The sequence below is a fragment of the Conger conger genome, chromosome 7 (genome assembly GCF_963514075.1).
Source record: "Conger conger chromosome 7, fConCon1.1, whole genome shotgun sequence".
Lineage (NCBI taxonomy): Eukaryota > Metazoa > Chordata > Actinopteri > Anguilliformes > Congridae > Conger > Conger conger.
In genome coordinates this window covers 10,357,464-10,379,591 of record NC_083766.1, presented here as the reverse complement: position 1 = coordinate 10,379,591, position 22,128 = coordinate 10,357,464, and the positions used below count along the sequence as shown (strand labels likewise).

At 41.5% G+C, this 22,128-nt stretch overlaps 1 protein-coding gene across 1 annotated transcript; it reads left to right on the top strand.

The window, feature by feature from the left end:
• The first annotated feature begins 2,386 nt into the window (after positions 1–2,386).
• On the top strand, positions 2,387–17,624 carry si:dkey-250d21.1 (uncharacterized). The gene is made up of 11 exons (XM_061249917.1): positions 2,387–2,670; positions 3,270–3,390; positions 4,667–4,774; positions 7,534–7,570; positions 8,083–9,869; positions 10,032–10,062; positions 10,156–11,936; positions 12,094–12,142; positions 12,974–14,784; positions 14,943–14,979; positions 15,284–17,624. Exons 1-11 carry the CDS (start codon positions 2,570–2,572, stop codon positions 16,825–16,827), a joined length of 7,407 nt encoding a protein of 2,468 aa, XP_061105901.1. The 5' UTR covers positions 2,387–2,569; the 3' UTR covers positions 16,828–17,624.
• The last annotated feature ends 4,504 nt before the right edge of the window (positions 17,625–22,128 follow it).

Genomic DNA, 22,128 nt, shown 5'->3' with positions numbered 1-22,128 from the left:
GGGAGTGCCCTCCTGAAGACAGGCACATTTTAACATCTGGCCACATTTTAACAATTGTGCCAACGACCTGGTACTCCGCCCACTAGGCACCTGTGAAGTAACACCACAATGATTAGCACAGAGACAGAGCAGGGGGCCGTAACATAAGCTCTTCCATTAAATAAATTAAATCATATTTTTAAAAATGCGTATAAATGTGTTTCCCTTTGTCTAATATTTGTCTAAAGATGTGAAAAAATCAGGAAGAGGACATTGTCCGACAAATACTTTTTCATGGCACTATATTCCCCAATATACTTCATTCATGTAGTTAGTAAATAATAAGCAAATGTTATTTATGAAGCACGTTTAAAACACCAATAGTTGTACCAAAGTGCAGGACACACAATAAAGTACTATACATTTGAAAACGCTAGGCCAAAGAGGTGTGTTTTCAGTCTGTATTTAAAAAAGGGATGGGACAGACCGAATATGCAATGGTAAGCTGTTCCATATCCTCGGGGCAGAAAAAGAACAGTCGCCGTTCTCCCGGGACGCGGAACAACTAATCCTGCTTTCAAGTGATGTCTGATCGTTAGTTTTCTCCTGAGTTGTGTATACATTATAACTGCGCCATCCGACTCGTTCACATTCAAATAAATTGCTGCATATTAGTTCCTGTTGAACTGTACAATCTAGGCTAGCTAGTTACTGTGTAGCAAGCAATTTTGGGCTATTTGTGGGGGCTACGAATGCAAATGCCACAGGAAATTGAATGTTGCAGTACTATAGTTATCAGAGGATGTCTGTGTTTTAAATATGTAGCTGTGGTTCACTTAGGCCTACGTCTTTATTGTATAACGGTTCACGGAGGAGAGTGAGCAAGTCACAACTCGGCCAATTCGCCCTGCAAGAATCCCGATTTCTCGGACTTGATCACCCGACATAATTAGGTGTTCACGTGGGTCTTTCCGGTGGGAAACTATTGACCCTAAATCCGACACTACTTGAAAACAGGCTTAAGAGTAGCTGATCAGAGGACCTCCGAGACCTCACTAAGGGGAGAGTAGGTCTGTAATGTACGAGGGAGCCAGACCAATAAATGCTTTAAACACATTAGTAAATAAGTGCTTATGTTGAAGCAAACACTTAAGGAACCTTGGCGTTCAGTGTGCACAATCTACTGGTAACATAAACGTCCAGAGTAGAACATTTGCCAGATGGCATATTTTATGCTGTCTCCTGTTTCCAGAGTGTTTCTACTTTCTAGGGTGTTTCGAGAACTGTGGTACTGACCTGAATAATAGAAAACATTATATGTTCTGGGCGAGACTAGAAACGAACTGTTGTCTTTGTAAATAAACCATATTTTAATGAAGGAGAGAGGTGGTGATGGAAATGGTGATGCAGCTTAACAATCATTACGGAATTGAGCTGTTCCGTAATAATTTATTGAATTGTATTTTTAAAAGCAGTTTCTACATTTCTGGTTGTATTGAAATCGCTGAGTCGAATTTTGCATTTCCAGATTATGAGATTGCAGCAGCAGTGGCAATATATTGAGTAACACGGTAGCTAACGACAGAACCCCAATTCATTCGAAAGCGATAGCGATACATTGCAACCCTGTAAATCCAGTTGAAAGCCAGAAAAATAAGTATAAACGAATTTTTTTTTTCTTTTCCGCCAGATCACTAGCCTATTCCAACTTCAAGATGGAAGTTCAAGTTATTATGCAAAGCGAATAGACCTGTTTTGTCAGTATCACCAATAGATTTTTGCGTGGGTTATCATCTGCTTGCTTTTTTCAAATGCAGAGTGCATGGCGTGTTCCCACCCTACTAGTGTCACGTCCATAATATAATACAATTTAAACAACATAGATAACAAAACATATAAAGCGTATAGCTGTTTGTGTGTTTCTGGTTCAACAAAGACAAGAAAAGTAACGGACAAATTGGCTGATACCGTATTACATTACATTCCAAACGGATGGGTATGTGGGTTTTATCAAATGGTAATTTCATTATAATCAATGAAGCCCTGAAATCAACCTTTTCGCACCCAAGACCTAAAATGTCGGTCACGGTGACAGTAAATTGTTTTCTGCTCGATGAGTCACTGAGGGGAGTGGTTAAGGCGACCGTCACGTGACGAATGAAGAGTTCAATACCTCGTGGTGTACTTCAGATATTTAACCAGACCCTTCTTGTGAATAACTTTATAATCACCACTGTGTTTTCGAAACTTAAAACAAATACTGCATTTCAACAATAGACGGATACTTATATTTGTTTATTTTCATTTTAAGAAAGTAGCTCGTATCGCCGTACCAGAGATCAGTGCGCCATACAGGCCCGGTATCTGTTTCCGTTTTGTTTAGGTGTTCTTCCTGGTTTATGTCCGCTCGAATAATTGCATCGCGCTAGAAGTACAAGTTTTGGAGCAAGTGCTCTTAGACATAGACTACCTGCGTGTGCGCGTGTTGTAAGACGAATGGTAAAACATAGCACCAACTAATGTTTTAGCCGGTTCTTTAATAATTTCATTAGTTTGTGCGATGCAACATTTACTGTGAATCAGCGAGTGCATGCAGTCCAAAATGCCCGACTGCTGTGCCGCAGCGAATTGTAATCAGTGCACAGACCAATCCAACATTGCGTTCTTTAGATTTCCTCTGGACCCAGAGCGGTAAGTAATGTACAGTAGCGAGTTCGTTTTGCTGTAAATGTTGATGCGCATCAGTTAAACCAAGTTACCTAGAATATTCGTTTTTGATATACTTGGCGTACAAGCTGCTAGCTAACTAGCCGGTTAGCCGCCCCCAATGAATCGAAACGTATGCTTGGTGGCTAGCTAGCTAAGTAGCATTACTAGAAGATGAAGTAAATCGTAGTAATACTGAAAATAAGCGTACATGCTACAACCGCTCACATTATCAATTAAAAGTTAAATTAATGTATTTGTATGCTCGGTTAAGTAGCTAACAAGCTACTAAGGTTGTTGAAGAAAAGCCTCGCATACCTTAAAATGTCAAAATATGCTTGGCTAACGCTGAAGTTCGCAGTCATTCTTAAAAATCGTGTCGACTGCTTGAGAAAATCACCCCTCTGCAACCATCCATTTGAATTAATGTTACAGGAAATGGCCATGTTTTGTAATGTAATTTTTTATAGAGCATATCTTATACGTTTTTATTTGTCATTACGCAATATATTTTAATTATTTAATTTCCTGCATTGCTTCTTTTATTTATGCCTCATCCTTTCTCTCGCCCGTTCTGATTTTAGATGTAAGCAATGGCTGGATAACTGTCGCAGACCTGATCTTGAGAAGAAAACCCCTGAACAGTTGCATAGGCTCTATAAACTCTGTGCAAATCACTTTGAACCCTCCCTGATATGCAGGCATGTAAGTATCTGAGTTGCTCACGTTTGCTTGCTTATTTATATGCCTCAGCTCTTTTTCTACGATTTAAAAGTCCTATGTCATTGTCATGTAGAGTAGACTTTGCAAAATAACTGCTGACATGGCCTTGCACTGTAAGCTTTGTTCATTCACACTGATGGGGGCAGGATCCACCCTGCTTAACACAAGAATCCCTGAATATCTGATTCACCCTGTTCTTCTGTTTAGTCATTACTATATCGTGTTCCAGTCTGCAAAGCATCTTTGCTTGGCACTGTGACTGTGAGGTGCTCTTTATTGAAAATCACTTTCAGAAGGCCTTTATTTAAATCCTTACCAATGGAGAAGCCATTCACCATGTTGCTTGTTTGAAAGCAGTCAGTCCGGCCAATACAATTAAGTGTACTGTCTTGTTGGCTGACTAACTTTTCCTGCAATAGGCCAGATTTTAACTTATGGCAGATGGTGTATTTTTGTTATCTTATGGCATATCTATAGTACTTTGCCAAAATGAAATAAACAAATGTGAGAACACTAATTGGAGCACTAATTATTGCTGGCTTGCAAGTTGATCAATAGTGTTGCTTCGTTTTTTCTCTTGGCAATGAGTGCAAATAATGTGCACACATCACACACCTAGTTATTTCAAAACTTATGTTATAACACAATGATTTATAGATCAATTTCAACTTTCTTTTACTAAGTGTTAAGTGGACTACTATTATGTGTTGTGACATAGTTGTTTTTGCCTCAGTTGTGGTTGTCCTACTCATTGAGGTCACGTCAGGGAGTTTAATAGGTGGCACTTTTATTTTCCATGTTCTTGTATAATCTTTGTGATGATTTTTCTTATTTTCAAATCTACAACACAGATTATTTATATGTAACAAATGTTAGAGGCTACATCTGGAGAGGAATTCCTTGTGTTCTTTATTAAAGTCTTTTAGTGTCCTTCCTAGAATTAAAACCGTCTCATTCTGCAAGTTGCTTCCTTTCTGCATCTGTGGACTTAAGACTGCAGATGAAAATTCAGTTCAGGCATTTAGACAAATGCACTTGCTAAAGAAAGCTGCAAATGTTGGATTTTATGTAGAAATCGGTTGATAATATAGCATGACACAATATCTTTGCTCGGTAATGATGCAATGAATTGTTTCCTTTTAATAATTGTATATATAATGGCCGGGTTTCCGGTTACTGTTTTCTTTGTGTATTGCAAACATGGATTGAATTTAATTATAATGTATGTATTTAAAAAATACATTTTCTTTTTTCCTAGAGCGCTTTAAGAACCGTTCTCAAGGATGGAGCTGTTCCAACAATATTTGACTTTACAAGTCACTTGAGCAATCCACAAAATCGCAACAGGAAACGTGTCCGAGAACCTGTAAGTGTGTGTGTGTGTGTGTGTGTGTGTGTGTGTGTGTGTGTGTGCGTGTGCGTGTGCGTGTGCGTGTGCGTGTGCGTGTGCGTGTGCGCGTGCGCGTGTGAAGAGAGAGGAGGTAAATTATATCTTGGTTCCAAGATCTCAATATCACTGGCATTAATAGAAGTTATCATTTGCTCAGATGCCCAGTCATTGACCCATTCAAACTTATGCCTCACATATGTGAGTCACAAGGCTAGCACTGATCATACAGCTGGATTAGTATATTACTGAAAAAGATCCTTACTCAACTGTCCTCCTTGTTTTCTTACTGGCGACCTCATCACATTTATTTTCTGAAAAAAAACAAAAAAACAAATCAGGATTTCAAAGGATACAGTGGGCTCCAGAATTGGCAACCCTGACTGGCAATGCACCCAAAAAAAAGGGGGGGAAAAATGGTTAAATTATGATTGAATGACAGTGCATTTTGGTCAGATACAGCACATCATAACAGAGATTCACAGGGCTTAACGTTCTCAGGCAAGGTGCCAGATTTCCACAAATAATATTTTCGCAAAAAATAAAAATAGAACACAAAAACCACTCCCCGGCCAAGTCATACATAACTTTGCTACTTTTCCTCTAAAATTGTAGTGGGTGGAATTTAATTCCGTGTAATATATCAGTTTGATAACACCCATTCTTTTGTAACATGCTGCACAAGGTCTTAAAACGTAAAGGTACTAACGCGATCCCTTGGGTCTTTTTTTTGTTTTTGTTCTGGGTGTGTTCTATCCAATCACGTTCAGTCGTGCAACCATTTATTCTTCCATTATCAATGGAAGGGAGTTTTCATCAAATGAGTAGGGAGCTACTGTCAGTATGTCAGTTACTGTGTCTGTCTTCGTGCTGTGCACAAAATTCAAAGTATCTGCTGAAACATGGAAGCAAAGTTCATTCAAATTCAGGAAGACACAAGCCTAATTGAGATGGGAGTGAAAAATGAATGGAGATGTGCTGGTGTTGACTCTTAACAGCTTAACACTTGGTGCAAGAAACTCTGTGAAGCTGGTTGTTGTTTCTCCACGACGTGTGACAGGAAACATATACTCGGCAGTAGCAATGTTTATTTGACAAGTTGAAAAAAGGAATGTTTTTATGCAAGGTTATAACACAACATCTCGCATATTCAGTGTATCCCGCAGTGGTTTATAGTTAAGGCGGGCCGCCTTAAAAAAACGACCATTGTAAATCCCTTCCCATCATTGAAAAAGGCTGACTGACATGTTGACTCACTCTGCCTGTGTTTATAGTCCATAAATTTGGGTTTAAAGGTGTACATTTGTCAGGCCGTCACTCTGTATCAAAAAATTGCACAGCTGTACAAAAATTCAAGCTCATTGGTTGAAAATTAGTTCTAACTGACACAGCCACTGGCGCGGGGCTTATTCTGATCGCTCGTGTCGCTGCGCAAATTGGACTCCAGACAAGTGATCACTGAAACTCTGTATACTATTGCTTATTATCCAATAACTGGTTCTAAAAACAATACCAGTTTGTTATCAGTAGCAATAAGTAAATTAGCTGTACTTAGCTTGACAAATTTACAAATATCAACTTACGATAAAATATTGGCAATACGAATATAGTAGCGATTGCACAAGCGTTGTGCTTCAGTTGGATATTTGTAAATTCAGGAAGCTAACTAGTAATGGCTAGTTTGCTTGTTACTGATAGCAAACTGGTCTTGTTTTCTAGCTAGATAAGCAATAGTATGCAGATTTTCAGTGATCGCTTGTCTGGAGTGCGATTTGGGCAGCTACGTATTCCTTATCTCTAGGTGTTCATGCATGCGTGTTTTGCAGTTCCATCGTTTGTGGTACACTATCATATCTCCGTTATATGTCCAGTTGGTTCCATAGCCAAATAAGTTGCTTGCTCATAATATAGTTGGTTAGCTAAAGTGAAAACTTCAAAAAGACAAAACGTATAAGTAGTGTTGTGCAGCACACTAAAGTGAACATTTCATAAATTCCCCTGTTCGGAGAACATTTTCTTCCTAGAACACTTTGAAATGACAGCAGGTTCTGTCGTGTTTGTCACTGTTAACTTTCCAAAATCGTGCATGTTGTGGTTTCCTGGTGTTTGTTGTTACAATTCCTCTCTTGACCGTTAGGAGTCCGAAATGACCTATTGTACCTTTAACTAACGTAAGCTAAAAATGAACATCGATGACAAATACGAAATAAGAAATCCAACGTCGAACAGTGGCATTTGCAGTTTGTCATTCAATCGTTATCAAATTTTCAAATTTTAACTCCGTAAAATACCAGCATAACTTCTCTAATATTTTGCTAATTATTAACCTAATTGTTTTGTCATGGTAATGACAACTTGCCAACATTTATAAGTACACTAGCAGCTATTTAGAGTTTTTAAATTCAACGAATAAGCAGACCAGCTAATTTTTTCTTGCTTTAAGCCCTGGATTCGATTCATAAAAGGACAGGCACCTCATACCCGTGGTGAAATATGGTGGGCCAATTATGTTTTTGGGCTGTTTTAATTCCAGACATCCAGGTACATTGGTTAATCAGTGGTATATGGTCCAGAATCCCTCAAAATGTGTTCCTTATAATTCTGGAGCCGACTTTATATGAAATTACAATCTTTTGTTTTATTTTCTGCTCTCATGTTGGCTCAAATGAAAAGGTGAAAAAAAACAAAGATTGTTGTTTATTTAATTGAATTAATTTGACTTTTTTCTGCATTTTTAGACCGAGGAGGAGCTTGAAGCTGCAAAGAAAACGAAAGGTTAGTGTGGCCTTGGTTTCATTATTTCAGTTCAAGTTCCCTCTCCAACTTCTGTTTGAGGAGAATGCAATCATCGCTTTACATCACTGTTATGCCACCGACTTCTGGAGAAGCACTACTGCAGCTGAATCATCCAGCACTATTTTAAGTTATAGCACAAGCGTATATTTTTTGTCAGTCGGTTTTTTGGTACTTTAGAGTTTTTTGTTTTTTTTTTGTCCTGGGAAATTGCAAACCGACAGTTTCAGATGAGGCCTTCTACTGCGGGGAAAGAATGTTCCATGCTGTCCTTGAAAATATGAGAGCTCTTAAGTAGGTTTTAATCTGGTGCTCCATGTACTATGTGCGACTACCATAACCATTTCCAGGATTTGCTTTTTGCTGCAAAATAGCTGTGTTAAAGTCCTGTGATTTAAGTTCCTTGTTATCTGAACTCAAAGCAGATTTTTTTGGTGTCAATTTCTGTGAGTAAGTAATGTTTTTTTTATTTTATTGTATTTTTTTAATTTCAGATGAGGCCCCCCTGGCTGAGGTGGAGGTGGAGGAGGAGATGGGAGAAAATGTGGAACTGCAAGTCAAAGAAGATCCCTCCATCTCCAAAGCCAAGGAAACCCTCAAACTGTACTTCAAGGAAACCCTTGCCTTCTCTGGGTTTAGCATCAGCAACAGTGCTAATCCCAATACCGCTGAGCCCATGGGTAGCCACGGAGGACTATCTCGAATTAGCCCTGTATGCACAGAAAAAATTGACCAGAAAGAGGTGCTGCAGTTTTGTGAGGACCTCATGGGGGATGAGATGCGCAACAGCCTGCGGTCTGCCCGCTTCTTTTCCATCCTGCTGCAGGATGTTGCCAACATCGAGGGAAAAGAGCAGATACCAGTATTCATCAGATCAGTTACTGTAGCTGGATTCCCCCAAAAGCACTTAATGGGGTTCCTTCCTTGTGACGTGGACGCAGAGAGTTTGGTCTACATGCTCCTCTCTGCCATACGAAACAAGTGGGGACTGCGTATGGAGCACTGCAGGGGGCTGACCTACCTGACCACTGGGAGCATCTGCCAGAAGATGAAAGACTTGTCCAGCAGGATACTGCGGGAGTTTCCACAGGTGGTGTTGGCGCCAAGCGACCCCTACGCCTTTAACATGTGGCTGATCCGCAGCATGCCGATCCTCTCCATCCAGAAGGTAGTTAACACTGTGGAAGAAGTCGCAACCCTGCTGAGATCATCTTTGACTCTTTGGGGGAAGGTGGAGGCAAAGATCACCTCCCTGTATGGACACATGAAAGGGGAGGTGGACAGGATCAAGGATGCTTGCCAGAACCACTGGGAGTATGGCATAGATGCCTTCCAGACAATGTTGGATATTTTGGAGCCACTCCTTTGCTGCATTAATGAGATGAATGCAAATGATTTGGACACTGCAGAGCAGGTAACCAGGTTGCGGCCTGTACTGATGGATTTCAATTTCATAATCACGCTCGTTGTCTTAAAGAACACATTGTGTTGTGTCAGCATCCTCAATCCAAGTCTCAAAGGAACAATTAGCATCAGCAGTACTTTGCAGTATACCATCTCAAATGCCTTAAAGTTGCTTAATAAACAACTGCAAGAGATCGCCATATTCCACAGAAGATGGTTCTCGGACGCTGTATCCAAGGCAAAGAAGCTGGGAGTCGAAATCACACTGCCAGAGACTTCTGAAGGGAAAAGCAAAGAGGAAATTGCTCAGTGCTCTCCAGAAGACTTTTACAGGGAGATGCTAAGCACTCAGATTTTGCAGTACCTCATTGAGGAAGTAAAGAAAGTGTTCAGCACCGAGATGGTGCGAATCCTCCGATGGCTGTCTCTGGTACCTTCTTACATGGCGGACCACAATTTCAGCATACGCAGGGACAAAGTGGCGGATGCCAACTTGAACAATCTGGCCAGACCAGACTCTTTCTATGATGAGCTTGGCTGCTGGGAGGTCAAGTGGAAGCATGCCAGCAAGCGCAGGATTCTCCCAACCACGGTTTTCGGGACTTTAAAGATTCCTGATATTGGATTCTACCCAAATGTTCAGAGCCTGCTGAAAGTCCTTGGTACCATTCCATGTGTCAATGCTGAGGCGGATGTGTATGGACAGTATGATATGGTTTTAGACCGATACCATTCCTACCTGAGAGCTACGCCGGAGGACCAGAGACTCTCCAACATGGCATTCGTATTCGTCAATCAAGATGTACACTTCAATGTCGATGAAATGGTTGAATCCTTCACCCAGAAGCATCCTGACTTACTGCAGTTATTGCTTACGGTAAAAACCTTCGGTTTGTATGGATGTATGGATGTGTTGATACTATTACTACTTCACTTTATCTGAGAAATCTTTTAAATTTGACTGCACTGAAATTATATTTTGGTATTACGTTCACGTAACCAAGCTTGTTTTTTGTTTTTTTTGTGGTTATTTTTTTAGGAGGATGATCTCCACCAAACTCAGCTTGCGGGTAAGTATTCCTTCACAATTTTGCAGTTTCTGTGCATACTGAATATACCTTATTTTGGGACCAATGGGTTGTTTCTATTTTCTTCTCTTTCAGCATCTGAAGGTGATGAAAATTATATAAAGGAAGAGATTGAGGACACAAAAGTAATGACGTTTGAGGTGGAGGAAGAGAAAACGGTTCGGGATCACATGAAATGCCCTGAAACTGACAAGGAATCTCTGAAAGGGGCCTTGCAGGCTGCCCTGACTATGGCTTGCAGAAGCCAAAACCACCAGCCCACAGAGGCTGGTGTACAGCAAGGAGGAGAGATGGAGTATGTCACCAGATCAGAGATGAAGGAAGTCCTCTCAGTTTGTGAGGATGTTGTGAGGCAGGGAATCCTTTCTGAGGTGGGAAACTCTTTCTTCTCACTCTTCATTGATCGTGTGGTAACTCTGGGGGACAAGGACCACCTTCCCCTCTTCCTCAGGTTTGTGGACAGTTTTGATGTCATGAGGCTTGAGCTGATGGGCTTCATAGAGGCTGATTTGGATTGTGATGCAATGTCTGAGCGCCTTCACCACATTGTCACAGAGGAGTGGAACCTGGACTTAAACTACTGCAGAGGCCAGGCGTACCTTGGGTCTGGAGATGTGTCTTACAAGCTGAAGGCATTTGCATGCAAAATTCAGGAAAAGTACCCACTTGCGATCTGCACGCACAGCTCTTGCTATTCCTTTAATACATGGTGGTCCAAATCCATACCTGTCCCCGCTATTACAAGAGTGCTGGACACTATGGATGAGGTTTTGCTCTTTTTCGGCAGTGATCCTGCTTTGGAAAAACAGTTGGATCAGGTAATAGCACTAGGCCTGAGGGAAAGCTATGAAAAAGTTCAAGAGCTCCAAGGGAAATTCTGTTCCGTCTGGCTTGAAAAACATGACTCTTACGAAGTTTTTGTTCAGATGTTGGAGCCTTTAGTTGTATGTTTGGACAAAATCAAGAACAACAAGCCACAGCGCTGGAAAGCCAATATCTCTGAACAGGCAAGCAGGTTATTGGGGTTACTTAGGGACTTTGATTTCATTGTGCCTATGGTTGCCCTGAAAAATGCCTCTTGTTTCACAAGAGAGCTCAGTGCTGGCCTCCAGAAGGACCACTTCAGTGCAGCATCTCAGCTCTGCCAGATCAGTGGAATTGTGGCTACCCTGAACAGGGTGAAAACCAATATCAAGGTTTTCCATCAGAACTGGTTTGATGAAGCTTGTGCATTTGCACAAAGCCTGAGTGTGCAAATCAAAGTGCCTGAAAATGCTCCCATCCCCAGGGATGGCATGTTGAAACCAGCAACTTACTACAAAGATGCACTGAGCGTTCCACTTGTGGACAATCTCATCAATGCTGTGAAGGATCATTTCTCTGATGATCACAAGGAAGCCCTCAACTTCCTCTCACTGGTCCCTTGTTCTGTGACCGTGAGTTATATGTTTGAGATTCTCAAGTCCAAGCCCCCTCTCTACAGCAGTGATCTTCCAGACCCAGATAACTTCTTCACTGAACTGTGCTGCTGGAGGGTAAAGTGGAAGACTAAAGTGGTCACCTTCACCATACCGGACACCATTTTCCAGACTCTCCGCCTTCCACTCATGCAGTACTTTGGAAACATCAACACCTTGCTGAGGATAATGTCTGTGCTGCCTAGCACAGCGCTGGAGTACTGTGGGGAGACCATGCATCACAAGCTGTTTCAGGACTACTTGAGGGAAACCCCTAGTAATGACAGGTCTTTGTGCTTAGCCATGCTAAAAGTGGGAATCAACTTCAGCAGAGATTTGGACAGGATGGTTGCTCAATGCTTGAAGGTTACCCCAAAGGCCCTGGAGGGCCTGTGCTTGGTAAGTCTGCCGTCTGTGCTTGTCTGCGACTGTCTTTGAATATTGTGGACATAGTATTTCACCTTCATTTCTTTGTTTGACTTTACATTCTTAGTAAGGGAACTGGTAGAATGTGCATGGTTGATGTTAGAAATGTAAATAATGTATGTTTTTTTAGGATAAAGAATCAAAGAGTCTGGTAAAACATGCCGACACAAATATGGAGGGTAAGTCTGAACATTACTGTGCTTATACGTTGTGTTCCTGTCCTTGGAATTAATGAAGTATATACTGAATTTGCTTGGGCGGTATACCGGTAATGCCATGCCATTCCAAACAAACAAATTTGAGCTTGCTAGAAGGCACCTTCTGTTCTTCAGTTTTGCCCATCCCTAGTTTTGTCCCACTATTCTTTAATTTAGGCTATGTTAGGCTACCCACTGTATTTCCACTCAAGTTATGTATCTGTTGTTAATCAAAGTTGTTACTGCTGTAGACCCTCCTGCAATGTTATTTTTTAAATTGTATTGTATACCATACACCATATACCATATTGCCTAACTCTATGTATTGTTAACATAATAAGGCATAATTAGAATACCAAGCTAGAGTAGATGGCTTTTGAATAAATGTCACTCTGGGATGATTCCCCAGTCCCTGCTGTGTGAGAATTATGGAACCTACAATTCACTCTTGTTAAAGTTTGTGCTAGTGGTTATTTGAGGTGGAGGGGTGAACCCTGTGGGGTGAAGCATAATTTGGGTTAGTCCTTGCTGCATGCTATTTTTTTTAATGCCGTATACCTAATTGGCTAGAGCATATGCCAGGAGGGGTTCTGAGTTGGTAGGGATTCTCTGACAACTCAAGCTCTGCTGGTTGACCAGCCACCTCTAGTCTGCCTGCACTTGCAGCTACAATGACTGTAGGAGGATTTTGCACAGATGAGACCAGCATGCAGAGACTTTTTGGATTTTAAGAATATTTAAGAACTTTGAATTCATACATTTTTTTGGTAATTGTGTAGATGTTTCAATAAACTTGTGCATTTTATACTACAGGGGTATATCTCAAGGAGGGACTAGAGGATTCTGAAATGCAGCAATCCACTGAAGAAAAGGACATCCTGCTGCTGAATGTTGTGGATGCGAATGGGCATTCTGGAGATAACAGGCACAGCCTTGAAGTTGTAATCAAACAGGCTACTCAGCTGGCAAGGAAGAACTGTTCATTTTCAGAACTTTCCAAGGAAGACCAAGATCTACTCCTGCAGGATCTCGGCATGTGCCATTGGACAGAAGGAGACGACCAATGTGCATCTACCATTGGAGAGAAGGAAATTCTGGATGATCTTGTGAAATCTATCAGGCGGGCAATACTCACTGAAGCTCAGGAATCTCCTTTCTTTTCTCTCATTACTGACAAAGTTGTAACTGTTGCTGATAAGAAGTATCTGCCCACCTTCATAAGATATGTAGCCAGTTGTGTACCTAAGGTAGAACTACTTGGGTTTCTACCATTTGACGAGCGGTGCGATAGTGATGCGCAGTCAAAACGCTTTGAGGCAGTCCTTACAGAAGACTGGGGACTACAGATGAACTTTTGCCGTGGACAGGCATACATGCGTGTCGGCACAGAGAGCCTGTGCCTGAAGAAGATGTCCTTAAATATCTTAGGAAGCTATCCCCTGGCAGTGAATACACCCAGTGAGTCATGTGGCCTTGCCTATTGGCTCATGGCAAGTCTACCTTGCACTCTTGTTACCAGAGTGCTGGAAATAGTGGAGGATCTTTTGATGTTTTTTGACCAGTCCCCAAGGCTGGAGGGAGAGCTGGCTCAGGCTGTGGACGTACTACTGAACACACCTAGGGAGGCCCTGGCAGAAATCCCAGAGACCTGTTGTTCCAGATGGAAGAAGAGGGAAGACTTTTTTGACATTTTAGTTGACACACTGGAGGGAGTGTTGAGCTGCTTGGATTCAGTGAGCAGCAATGCCGGTGGCATCTGGGACAGCACAATGTCGGTGCATGCAGGCATACTCTCCCAGGCAGTGAGGGAGGCAGACTTTGTTGTTGCATTGGTGATTTTGAAGAATGTCTGCGCCCCTGTCCGAAACTGCAGCACCGTTTTCCGGTGTGGTAATCCTGCTGACATCATCTGTGAGGTGGATAAGATCACATCAATCATAGAATCTCTGAATAATGCTCTTGAGAACATTAATACAGTCCATTCTCCATGGTTTGAGGAAGCCACTAAGCTAGCCACTAAGGTAGCCTCTGGACAGGTCTGTTTTCCAGAGAAGTCCAGCAGCTACGAGTCACCAGAAGCATATTACAGGGAGACCCTAAGTAAGCCTGTCCTGAGCTTGCTGATGGAGGAGCTGAAGCACAACTTTTCCCAAAGTCATTTGGATGCTTTGAAGGTGTTGTCTCTGCTCCCAACGTGTAGTCCACAGGCTGTTGTCTCAGGATTCACTGAAAAGCTGCATAATGCCTATCAGACTGACCTCCCTGAACCAGACTCAGCAGAACAGGATATCTCCAATTGGTCAAGTTTTTGGAAAGAGAAATGTCAAGAGGCTTCTCCACCAGCTTCCATTTCTGAGACACTGCTCCACCCTAAATCACAAGACCACTCTACCGTGAGCACTCTACTGAAGATAGTGGCTGTACTGCCGAGTGTCAGCATGGAATGTGATCTTATGAAAACGACTCTGAATTCAATGAAGGCTTTCCTGAAAAAATGTGTATTTAAGAATAACAAAATGGATATCATCATGCTCCATATGCATCACCCAGCAATTCAAGCTTTGGAGGATGTACTCAGCAAGTGCATTGATGTGGATCCAGACAGAAGCACATTTCTTTTCCAGGTAAATTCAGTAACGCTAATGCACCTTCCTTTTAAATTGAATGTGATGTAAAGAGGAAGAACTGGAATTTCATGCAATGATGTTCTAGACCATGTTGTAGAACCTGTTGGGTTTGCATCACTCTCAAGCATATATTTTTTCATCTTTTTAATTTCTAGGTAAAAGGGGAAGTTGAAAAACTGAAGCTGGAAAGTGGTAAGTAATACATTGCTTAATATGTGAAAATTTTCATTTAGTGGAAGCGGTTTCAAACGGCAGTCTGTTTTCAACACAAATCTTCCAAGTGCATTGGAATAATAGCTTGGTTTTGTTGCTTTGTTTGTTGGTAGACATTCAACTTGCTCTACTGATACAGAATGTGTTTTATGATGCTGAATTGTATTTAGCCAACATACAACTTTAGAAAGTGAAATAAATGTTTTAACACTTTTTTTGTGCAGAAGAACAAGCTTCTCTTGTGTTTTGGCTTTATTAATTGACTTATTTACTTTACTTATAGAATTGGAAATGGAAATTGTAGACAAAAACCATTCTGCAGTTTCTCAAGAGCCCAGCGGAATGCAGTCGGCCCTGACAAACACAGTCGGAGAAGAACAAACAACAGGAGATCAGAAGTCTTGTGACGGTGGCAAGAGGGTAATGTCTTTCTACAGTGCCTCTGTCAGAGAGGAAATACTCAAGGAATTGTGGGATTCACAGTTCTTCTCAGTCATCACAGAGCAGGTGACTGACATCGAGGGAGAGCACTACATCCCTGTCGGCGTGAGGTACCTTGACAAGCAGGACACCCAGTGCGAAGAGTCTGTGGCGCTCGTCCCCTACTGCGAAGACCCCACGGCCTTTGCGGACACCATAGAGACCGTACTGTCAGAGAAGTGGGGGCTAAACATGGAGTTCTGCAGAGGTCAGTCTGTCCTGAGCACAGGGAGTGCTGGCTCACACATGAGAGCTGTGTCTGGCATCATTTCGCAGAAGTACCCATTGGCCACACGCACCATTAGTTCCTCCTTGTCCCTCAATATGTGGCTCGCCCGGTCCTCTCCTGTGCCTGGCGTGGCTCACTGTGTGGCCACCATAGAAAAGATGTTTGTGTGGTTTGCAAACAATGTGGAGTTGCAGACCATGTTGGAGGACAAGATCACCTTGATGTTCCCACAGGATGATGCCAAGGGGAATGAGCTGAAAGACAGGCTGACGAGCAACTGGAGCAAGAGTCACGACATGTTTGAGGTCATGGCAGAGCTTCTTGAAGCGGTCACTCTCACCCTCTATGAGATTGCCAGAGGGCAAGTGGGTGACTCTCACCAGAACCAGGCCAGAGTCTTTTCCAGTGCTATCTGTGATTTTGAGTTTGTCTTCTCTGTCATAGCGCTGAAGAACATTATGGGCCTTACCAAAAACCTCAGCCAGTGCTTACAAGGCAAGCCCTTGGATATGTTCACGGCTGTGTACAGCTTGCCTGATCTCATGGCTTCTTTATGCGAGGTGAAGAGCAATCTCATCGTCCACCACGATGCCTGGTTCAGAGAGGCTAGGTCTCTGGCTGCAAAGCTGCAGATCAGGCTGCTGCAACCAGCGCTGGAAGAGCTACTCAGTAACTATTATAGAAATACTGTGAGCCTGAAGGCTGTGGAGCACTCCAACGCCGAGGTCACTGAGCTCTTCTCGGACCACACCCTCCGAGCCATGAGATGTCTTACGATCGTGCCTTATGTCCTGTCAAAAATGGAGGCTGGTTGCCAGGAGGACATCGTCACCTGCATTTACAAAGATGATCTTCCTGATTCCGGTTCGCTAGCCAGTGAGCTGAATTCCTGGAACACCAAGTGGAGAGATCCTCTTGCCGGCTACCTGCCCACTACTGTGCTGGACACGCTGAAAGTGTCTGACATAAGGTGTTTCTGTAATATTGAGACACTCCTGAGGGTCTTGGTAATCTTGCCATTCTCAAGGAAGGAGAGTACTTTCCAGCAAGGGAAAAAAAGCCTTCAAGCATTCATGCAACAGGAGAAGAGGTCCCTCACTGAGCTGCATTCTCTTTAGAGTTTGATCCATCACCATGTCAGCTTACATGCCCAAGAAATAATTACATTCATTTGTACTATAATGCTGACCCACTGACTTGAGACGTTCCTAGACTAGATCTAAATTTAACTTTAGTTTTCAGTACATTTTTTAGCAAAAAGGAAGAAAATTACCTCCTCTTGTATGATGAGTATAACCAGTTATTTTATTTTGCTGTATTCCTTGCTTTTATTTTGTTTTACATTTGTAGTTGTATGAAGAGAGGACTGCCTGATGGGACCAATGCATTGCCAAAAATTGCCCTTGGTGGGCTTCTAAAGTTTGTGTGCCTTAAAGGTCGTTGTGCAAATTCACATGTCAGCCCTGAACTTTTGGATTGAAGTGTGTAAAATCAGAGGCAGTCCCTGAGGCAGGCTCTGAAAGTTTCTTAGCATCCATATGAATTGAGAATCCATATTGAGACGTTACATGCGTCTTTATTCCTGAAGTTACAGACATTGAATCATGAAAGGTGAGAAATGTGTGCATCAGTAACTGTCAATGAGAAGGAAGCTAGCTTTCACACGTGTCAGCAAAATTGCTTGCCAGCAAAAATGCTTGTCAGCGTTGTTTCATACTGTTGTAGAATTGTCTCCAAAGGCACAAATTGAAATGTTTTGTTATATCATGTAGGTGTTTTACTATTCACATGAATTCTTAGTTTTGTTTATTTAGGGGGAATAGAATTTGTGTAAACACTTCTCTGAATACCCCTTTAAGAAGTAAGCATTCATATATATTTGTCAAATAAAATTAAATAAAGAAATTAATTACAATTTTGAATTTCTTTGTTGCAAATTCTGAAGAAAATTAAGACCTCGGTGTAGAGTGTAGAGAAAAATAGTCCACAAGGGGGTGCAATAACCAAAGTTTGTACAGGAATCACTATTTCAATTAAGTCCCAGTGCTTAAAAACTGCATTTTGATTATGTATTCCTAATAATGTTTTCTGTGTTCCACAGTGGGCATTTAAACTGTAAAGGGGTACTTGAGAAAAGGACATTTTTAGACAAATTGGGCAAAATGGTACCTTCCAATGCAAGCACAATTAAACCATGTATTGGGATATTAAAATGACCTATAAGCCTAGAACACTTTCACACCATAAACATCAAATCACTATCTGGAAGATCAAATGGCTATGTTCTCACAATAATTAATGCACACAAAAAGTCCTATGGAAAACTAACATGCTTTTCTTTTTGAAGGGCTAAAATGTTTGAAAACTTGTTCAAAGCTCAGAAAAGCCTGATTCTTTTGGTCCCTCAGAGGCAGACTTGAGTATGGCAAATTGTACCTTTAAGTATGTAGGTCTGAGCCAGTCACTTTAGATTGACCTGATTTGTTTTTCGCACATTGTTTAATAGACCTCTGATAAAAATTGGCAAAGGCAGGTGTTGCAACATCACATATTTTGAGTTGCTGCAGCATTTTGAACCAATTCAACATGGGACAGTATATAGATTGCCAGTTAGTATAGCATTCCAAGATTCTGGCCTTGAGACGAAAGCATGAACAAATAGGAATACAAATCGATTTAGTCATGTTTCAAAATTAATAAAATCTTAAGCCTGCTTTTTATGGAGGATGGGGTCTAGGTCTCCCATTCTTTACAAGATTTGTATCTATTGAGGAAACTGCTTGTGACATCCCAAGGTGGATTTGGGCTAATAAACATTTTATGCTTTGTCAGAATTTAATATTGCAAAACTTGTGGTCATCCATATTGTCCTTCCACAAAGAAATAAATCTCAGTTGTAGCATCATTGTTCAAGGTATTCCTGAGTTTAAAAGCACACTACAATTGACCATATTGCCTTGCACTTTTTTCAACTATGATAATCGGACGTTTGGAACATTTATTTTACACCATCTTTGGAAAGATGGAGTTTTAGGCTGGTCTCATGAATGGTGATTTATCCATCAGGATAGCATTTATTTTTTTAAAGTTCTGAAAGTTGTTTACTTTTTTTAACAAATCTTCACTTTCCAGTAAATTGGGTTGATGAAAATAGAATTGATTCATCCTATATTTGCCTAGGTGACGCACAATGAGATTAAAACTTGTGATTCAAATTATCCCCAAAGGCCCCAATTCTACTATTCACATTATTGCTGAGAAGACAAGCAAGCTTCAGGAGTAGTGTCAACGTTCCTGATTCCAATAGTACCCCCTGCTGGCACCCCAATGGTGTATAACGGCGATTCTCAAACTCAGTCCTGCACACCCGTGTGTTGCTTTGTGTTTGAATTCTTGATTACAGAAGCAATCATTTTCAATATAGTATTTGGGACTTTTATTCATAATGGTGTGCATAGCCATTTCTGACCATAATCTGATTGATAAAAATTGACTACTTGTTAAAATCCTGTGTTTGGATTGGAAACTAGCATACCCAGTGGTCCCCAAGTCCGAGGGAAAGAAGCTCTGCTGTACAGCAGAGAGTCCAGGGTGACCTCTGGAAATGCCAGCATAAACAAATAAGCATGGTGTGCAAGATGGTGAATTTCTGTCATGAAGCTGTTAACTAGTCTTACGTTCTCGTGATGCTGACCAATTCTAGACCAATGCTAATTCCAGATGGGACCGACTAGACCAACGTTTCTTCTCTAGTGGTTTTAACATGCAATCTTATCTAGTGTCCAATACTACGAGGAACATTATTTGGCTAGCTTATCCTTCACCCTAACTTTTGTATTGGTAATAATGTTCGTCCATGAACTTAATGGTTGTCAGTATTGTAGTTGAGGTGTTTACATTATCTTGGTAAGCTATATCCACCACTAGAAGGAGTGGTTATGAGGTCTGGACAGATCTGGGTAAAATTGAGGGAAAGATGCATGCAAGGAGGAAATTATTTGGCATCAGCTCTACAGAATATTCTTCTTTAGGAAGTTTAACTGCAGTGTCAAAAGTCCTCTTGTTTTTGAAATTCAATATATGGCCACCCAATGTGGTGGGAAAAATGAGGTATTAGCCTTGAAAACCTTTCAGCCTTTAAATGTGTTTCTTATTCTCAATATGACATCCCACACAATCTGCTAACAATTCTTCGTTTTGTCATTTCAATTTCATGACTTTTGAATTCTTTCTTGAAAACATTCTTGTTCTGGCGATCCAGTAAATGATGTCCCTTAATATAGTTAGATTTGTCTTGCTTTTCATAAATATGGGAAAGCTGCAGTGCATTAATTATAACTTGCACTCGACTGGATGCTGGTACATGCGTTGCAGCTGCGTTTAAAATGAAGTACCCGTCAGAGGACAGAGCACTGCTGCCTGCATACCTGCGTCTACGCGTGTTCTCACTGACTTTTTAGCGTGACTTAATTGAAGTGAGGTGTACTTATTTTTCTCTCTCTCACTGTCTGATAACTTTATATGCTATTTTCCCCCCATTTGTTTGCTGCATAAAGTGTTCACTCTAGGGTCGGCTATTCACAGGTCACTGAAGATGTATGAAGAAAAGGTGTATACTTCCTTTCCACCGTCTTTAAGTGTAGTCGTGACAAGTTAATGTTTAATGTCTCACGCTGAGAGGTTATTGTTCATTTCTGAGGGCAGGCGGGTTTTTCCCAGGCAGGTCCCGCTCCCTGTTGCCCGATGGCCGTTCGTAACAATAGCCCTTACCCCGCTCCTCTGTAGCTTTGAGTGCATCCAGCAGTGAATATTTTTCCAAGGGAGGGCTTGAGATTTCGTCAAGAGAGACAGATTGGGTTTAGCAGGGCGATGCCCTTTGAACCTTTATTCAGTTGTCAAGTGTGAGTCGGTCCATAGGGTTACCCTTCAGAGGTCTGAAAGATCCCTCTTCTTGTACAATGAAGCTGTGGAGGAACATAAAACGGCAGTAAATGCTCCTACAAATCAGTCATTGTGTCCGTGGTGAATTAGCCAGGGGAGGAACATAAAGGAGAAGGTGACGGTGGTTACATCAGTACTGAAGAAATAATTACCTTTGATGGTAATCTGTGCAAAGAATGTGTACGGAATGCCCAACGTAACAAAGCAAAGTTTTAACTCAATTGCGATTTGCATAGTGGTATTTAATCACTTGTGAACATTGCATAATCAACAGTCCTTATACATGCAGCAATGGGCAGATGGCTGGATCGTGTAAATTCCTGTGTTTTGATTGTATATTTTGAAATGTTTTGATTGCCCCTGCAGTTGTCCGCAAACCCGACTCACAGATCTTTTCTTTTAAATGTGGCTCTATTAAATGTGCGTTATTATTCTGTTCTCTGAAAACAAATGACAATGAGCTTTATGAATGTCCCTAAGTACTATAAATGATGCATGTATTGTAGATGGGCCAAATCTGTACACTTCCCATTGCTACGCATTTCTTAACTAAACTCAGGCCACATTTTGCTCGAGTAATAAATTATGCTTATTTCTGTCTGCAAGCCTGATTTTTCTATAAATTCTTATGTTTAGCGTAAGGGGAGCTCCAGACTTGGCAGTTATACTGTCAACATGTGTATACTCATCTAATGCATATAATTTTTTTTTCTTGATATATTAAGTTCATTTATGAGCTCAGTTTTGTTTTCTATTTTGCAGTGAAATTCTGTTCATACAAATATTAAAGTGGCTAACTTATACTAGAGAAAAAAAGCAATTACTAATACAGCAAAAAAAATAGGGGCAGGCTAGTGGCTAAGGTACATGACTGAGACCAGGAAGGTTGGATGTTCTACTGCTCTACTGGAGCACTTTGCTCCTCATAGGAACCCACAGCGTTAGATATCTAATGCAATAGACGAATGCAAAACTAGCTACTCCGCATCTTCTCCTTGGCTGCATTTCAGATGTGGAGCTGAGATCAGTGATCTCACCTGTTTCTGCTGCATGCGTTCCTGTGCAGTTAAACCGCGGCACAACAAGAAGCGATTGTTAATGCTCAGCTCAGTGTGGAAGGCGCATCTCCATGTCCCCCACAGCTGCTGCGCAAACCGTTTCTGCCGGGACCTGCCAGTAGGCTGCAGCCTTGTTTGCAGATGGGATTACAGGCAAGCCTCTCTCTCCGGCTCCCGCCAGCCACAGGAACTCAAGCTCTTGTGTGAACACGGGAGTCCCCAATTACCTCAGGGTTGGCCATTGGGATTCAAATGATCCACATATAGCTGCAGAGCCCATTGAATGGGATAGCTCCCATTGAGCTAGAGCAGTGTTGCCTGTGTTTGGCCCGTCTGAAAGGGCAGCAGTGTTCACTCTGAATCCAATCAAGGAATGTTTTCTCCTCGTTCTCCTGAGATGCCGTGTTCGTCTCCCAGCGA

What these genes read in the sequence shown, in the direction of transcription:
- si:dkey-250d21.1 (XM_061249917.1), top strand. Translation starts at nt 2,570, where the DNA reads ATGCAGTCCAAAATGCCCGACTGCTGTGCCGCAGCGAATTGTAATCAG. An exon ending in CCACCAAACTCAGCTTGCGG is followed by an intron (nt 10,063 to 10,155) that starts GTAAGTATTCCT and finishes CTTCTCTTTCAG; the next exon opens with CATCTGAAGGTGATGAAAAT. An exon ending in CCCTGGAGGGCCTGTGCTTG is followed by an intron (nt 11,937 to 12,093) that starts GTAAGTCTGCCG and finishes ATGTTTTTTTAG; the next exon opens with GATAAAGAATCAAAGAGTCT.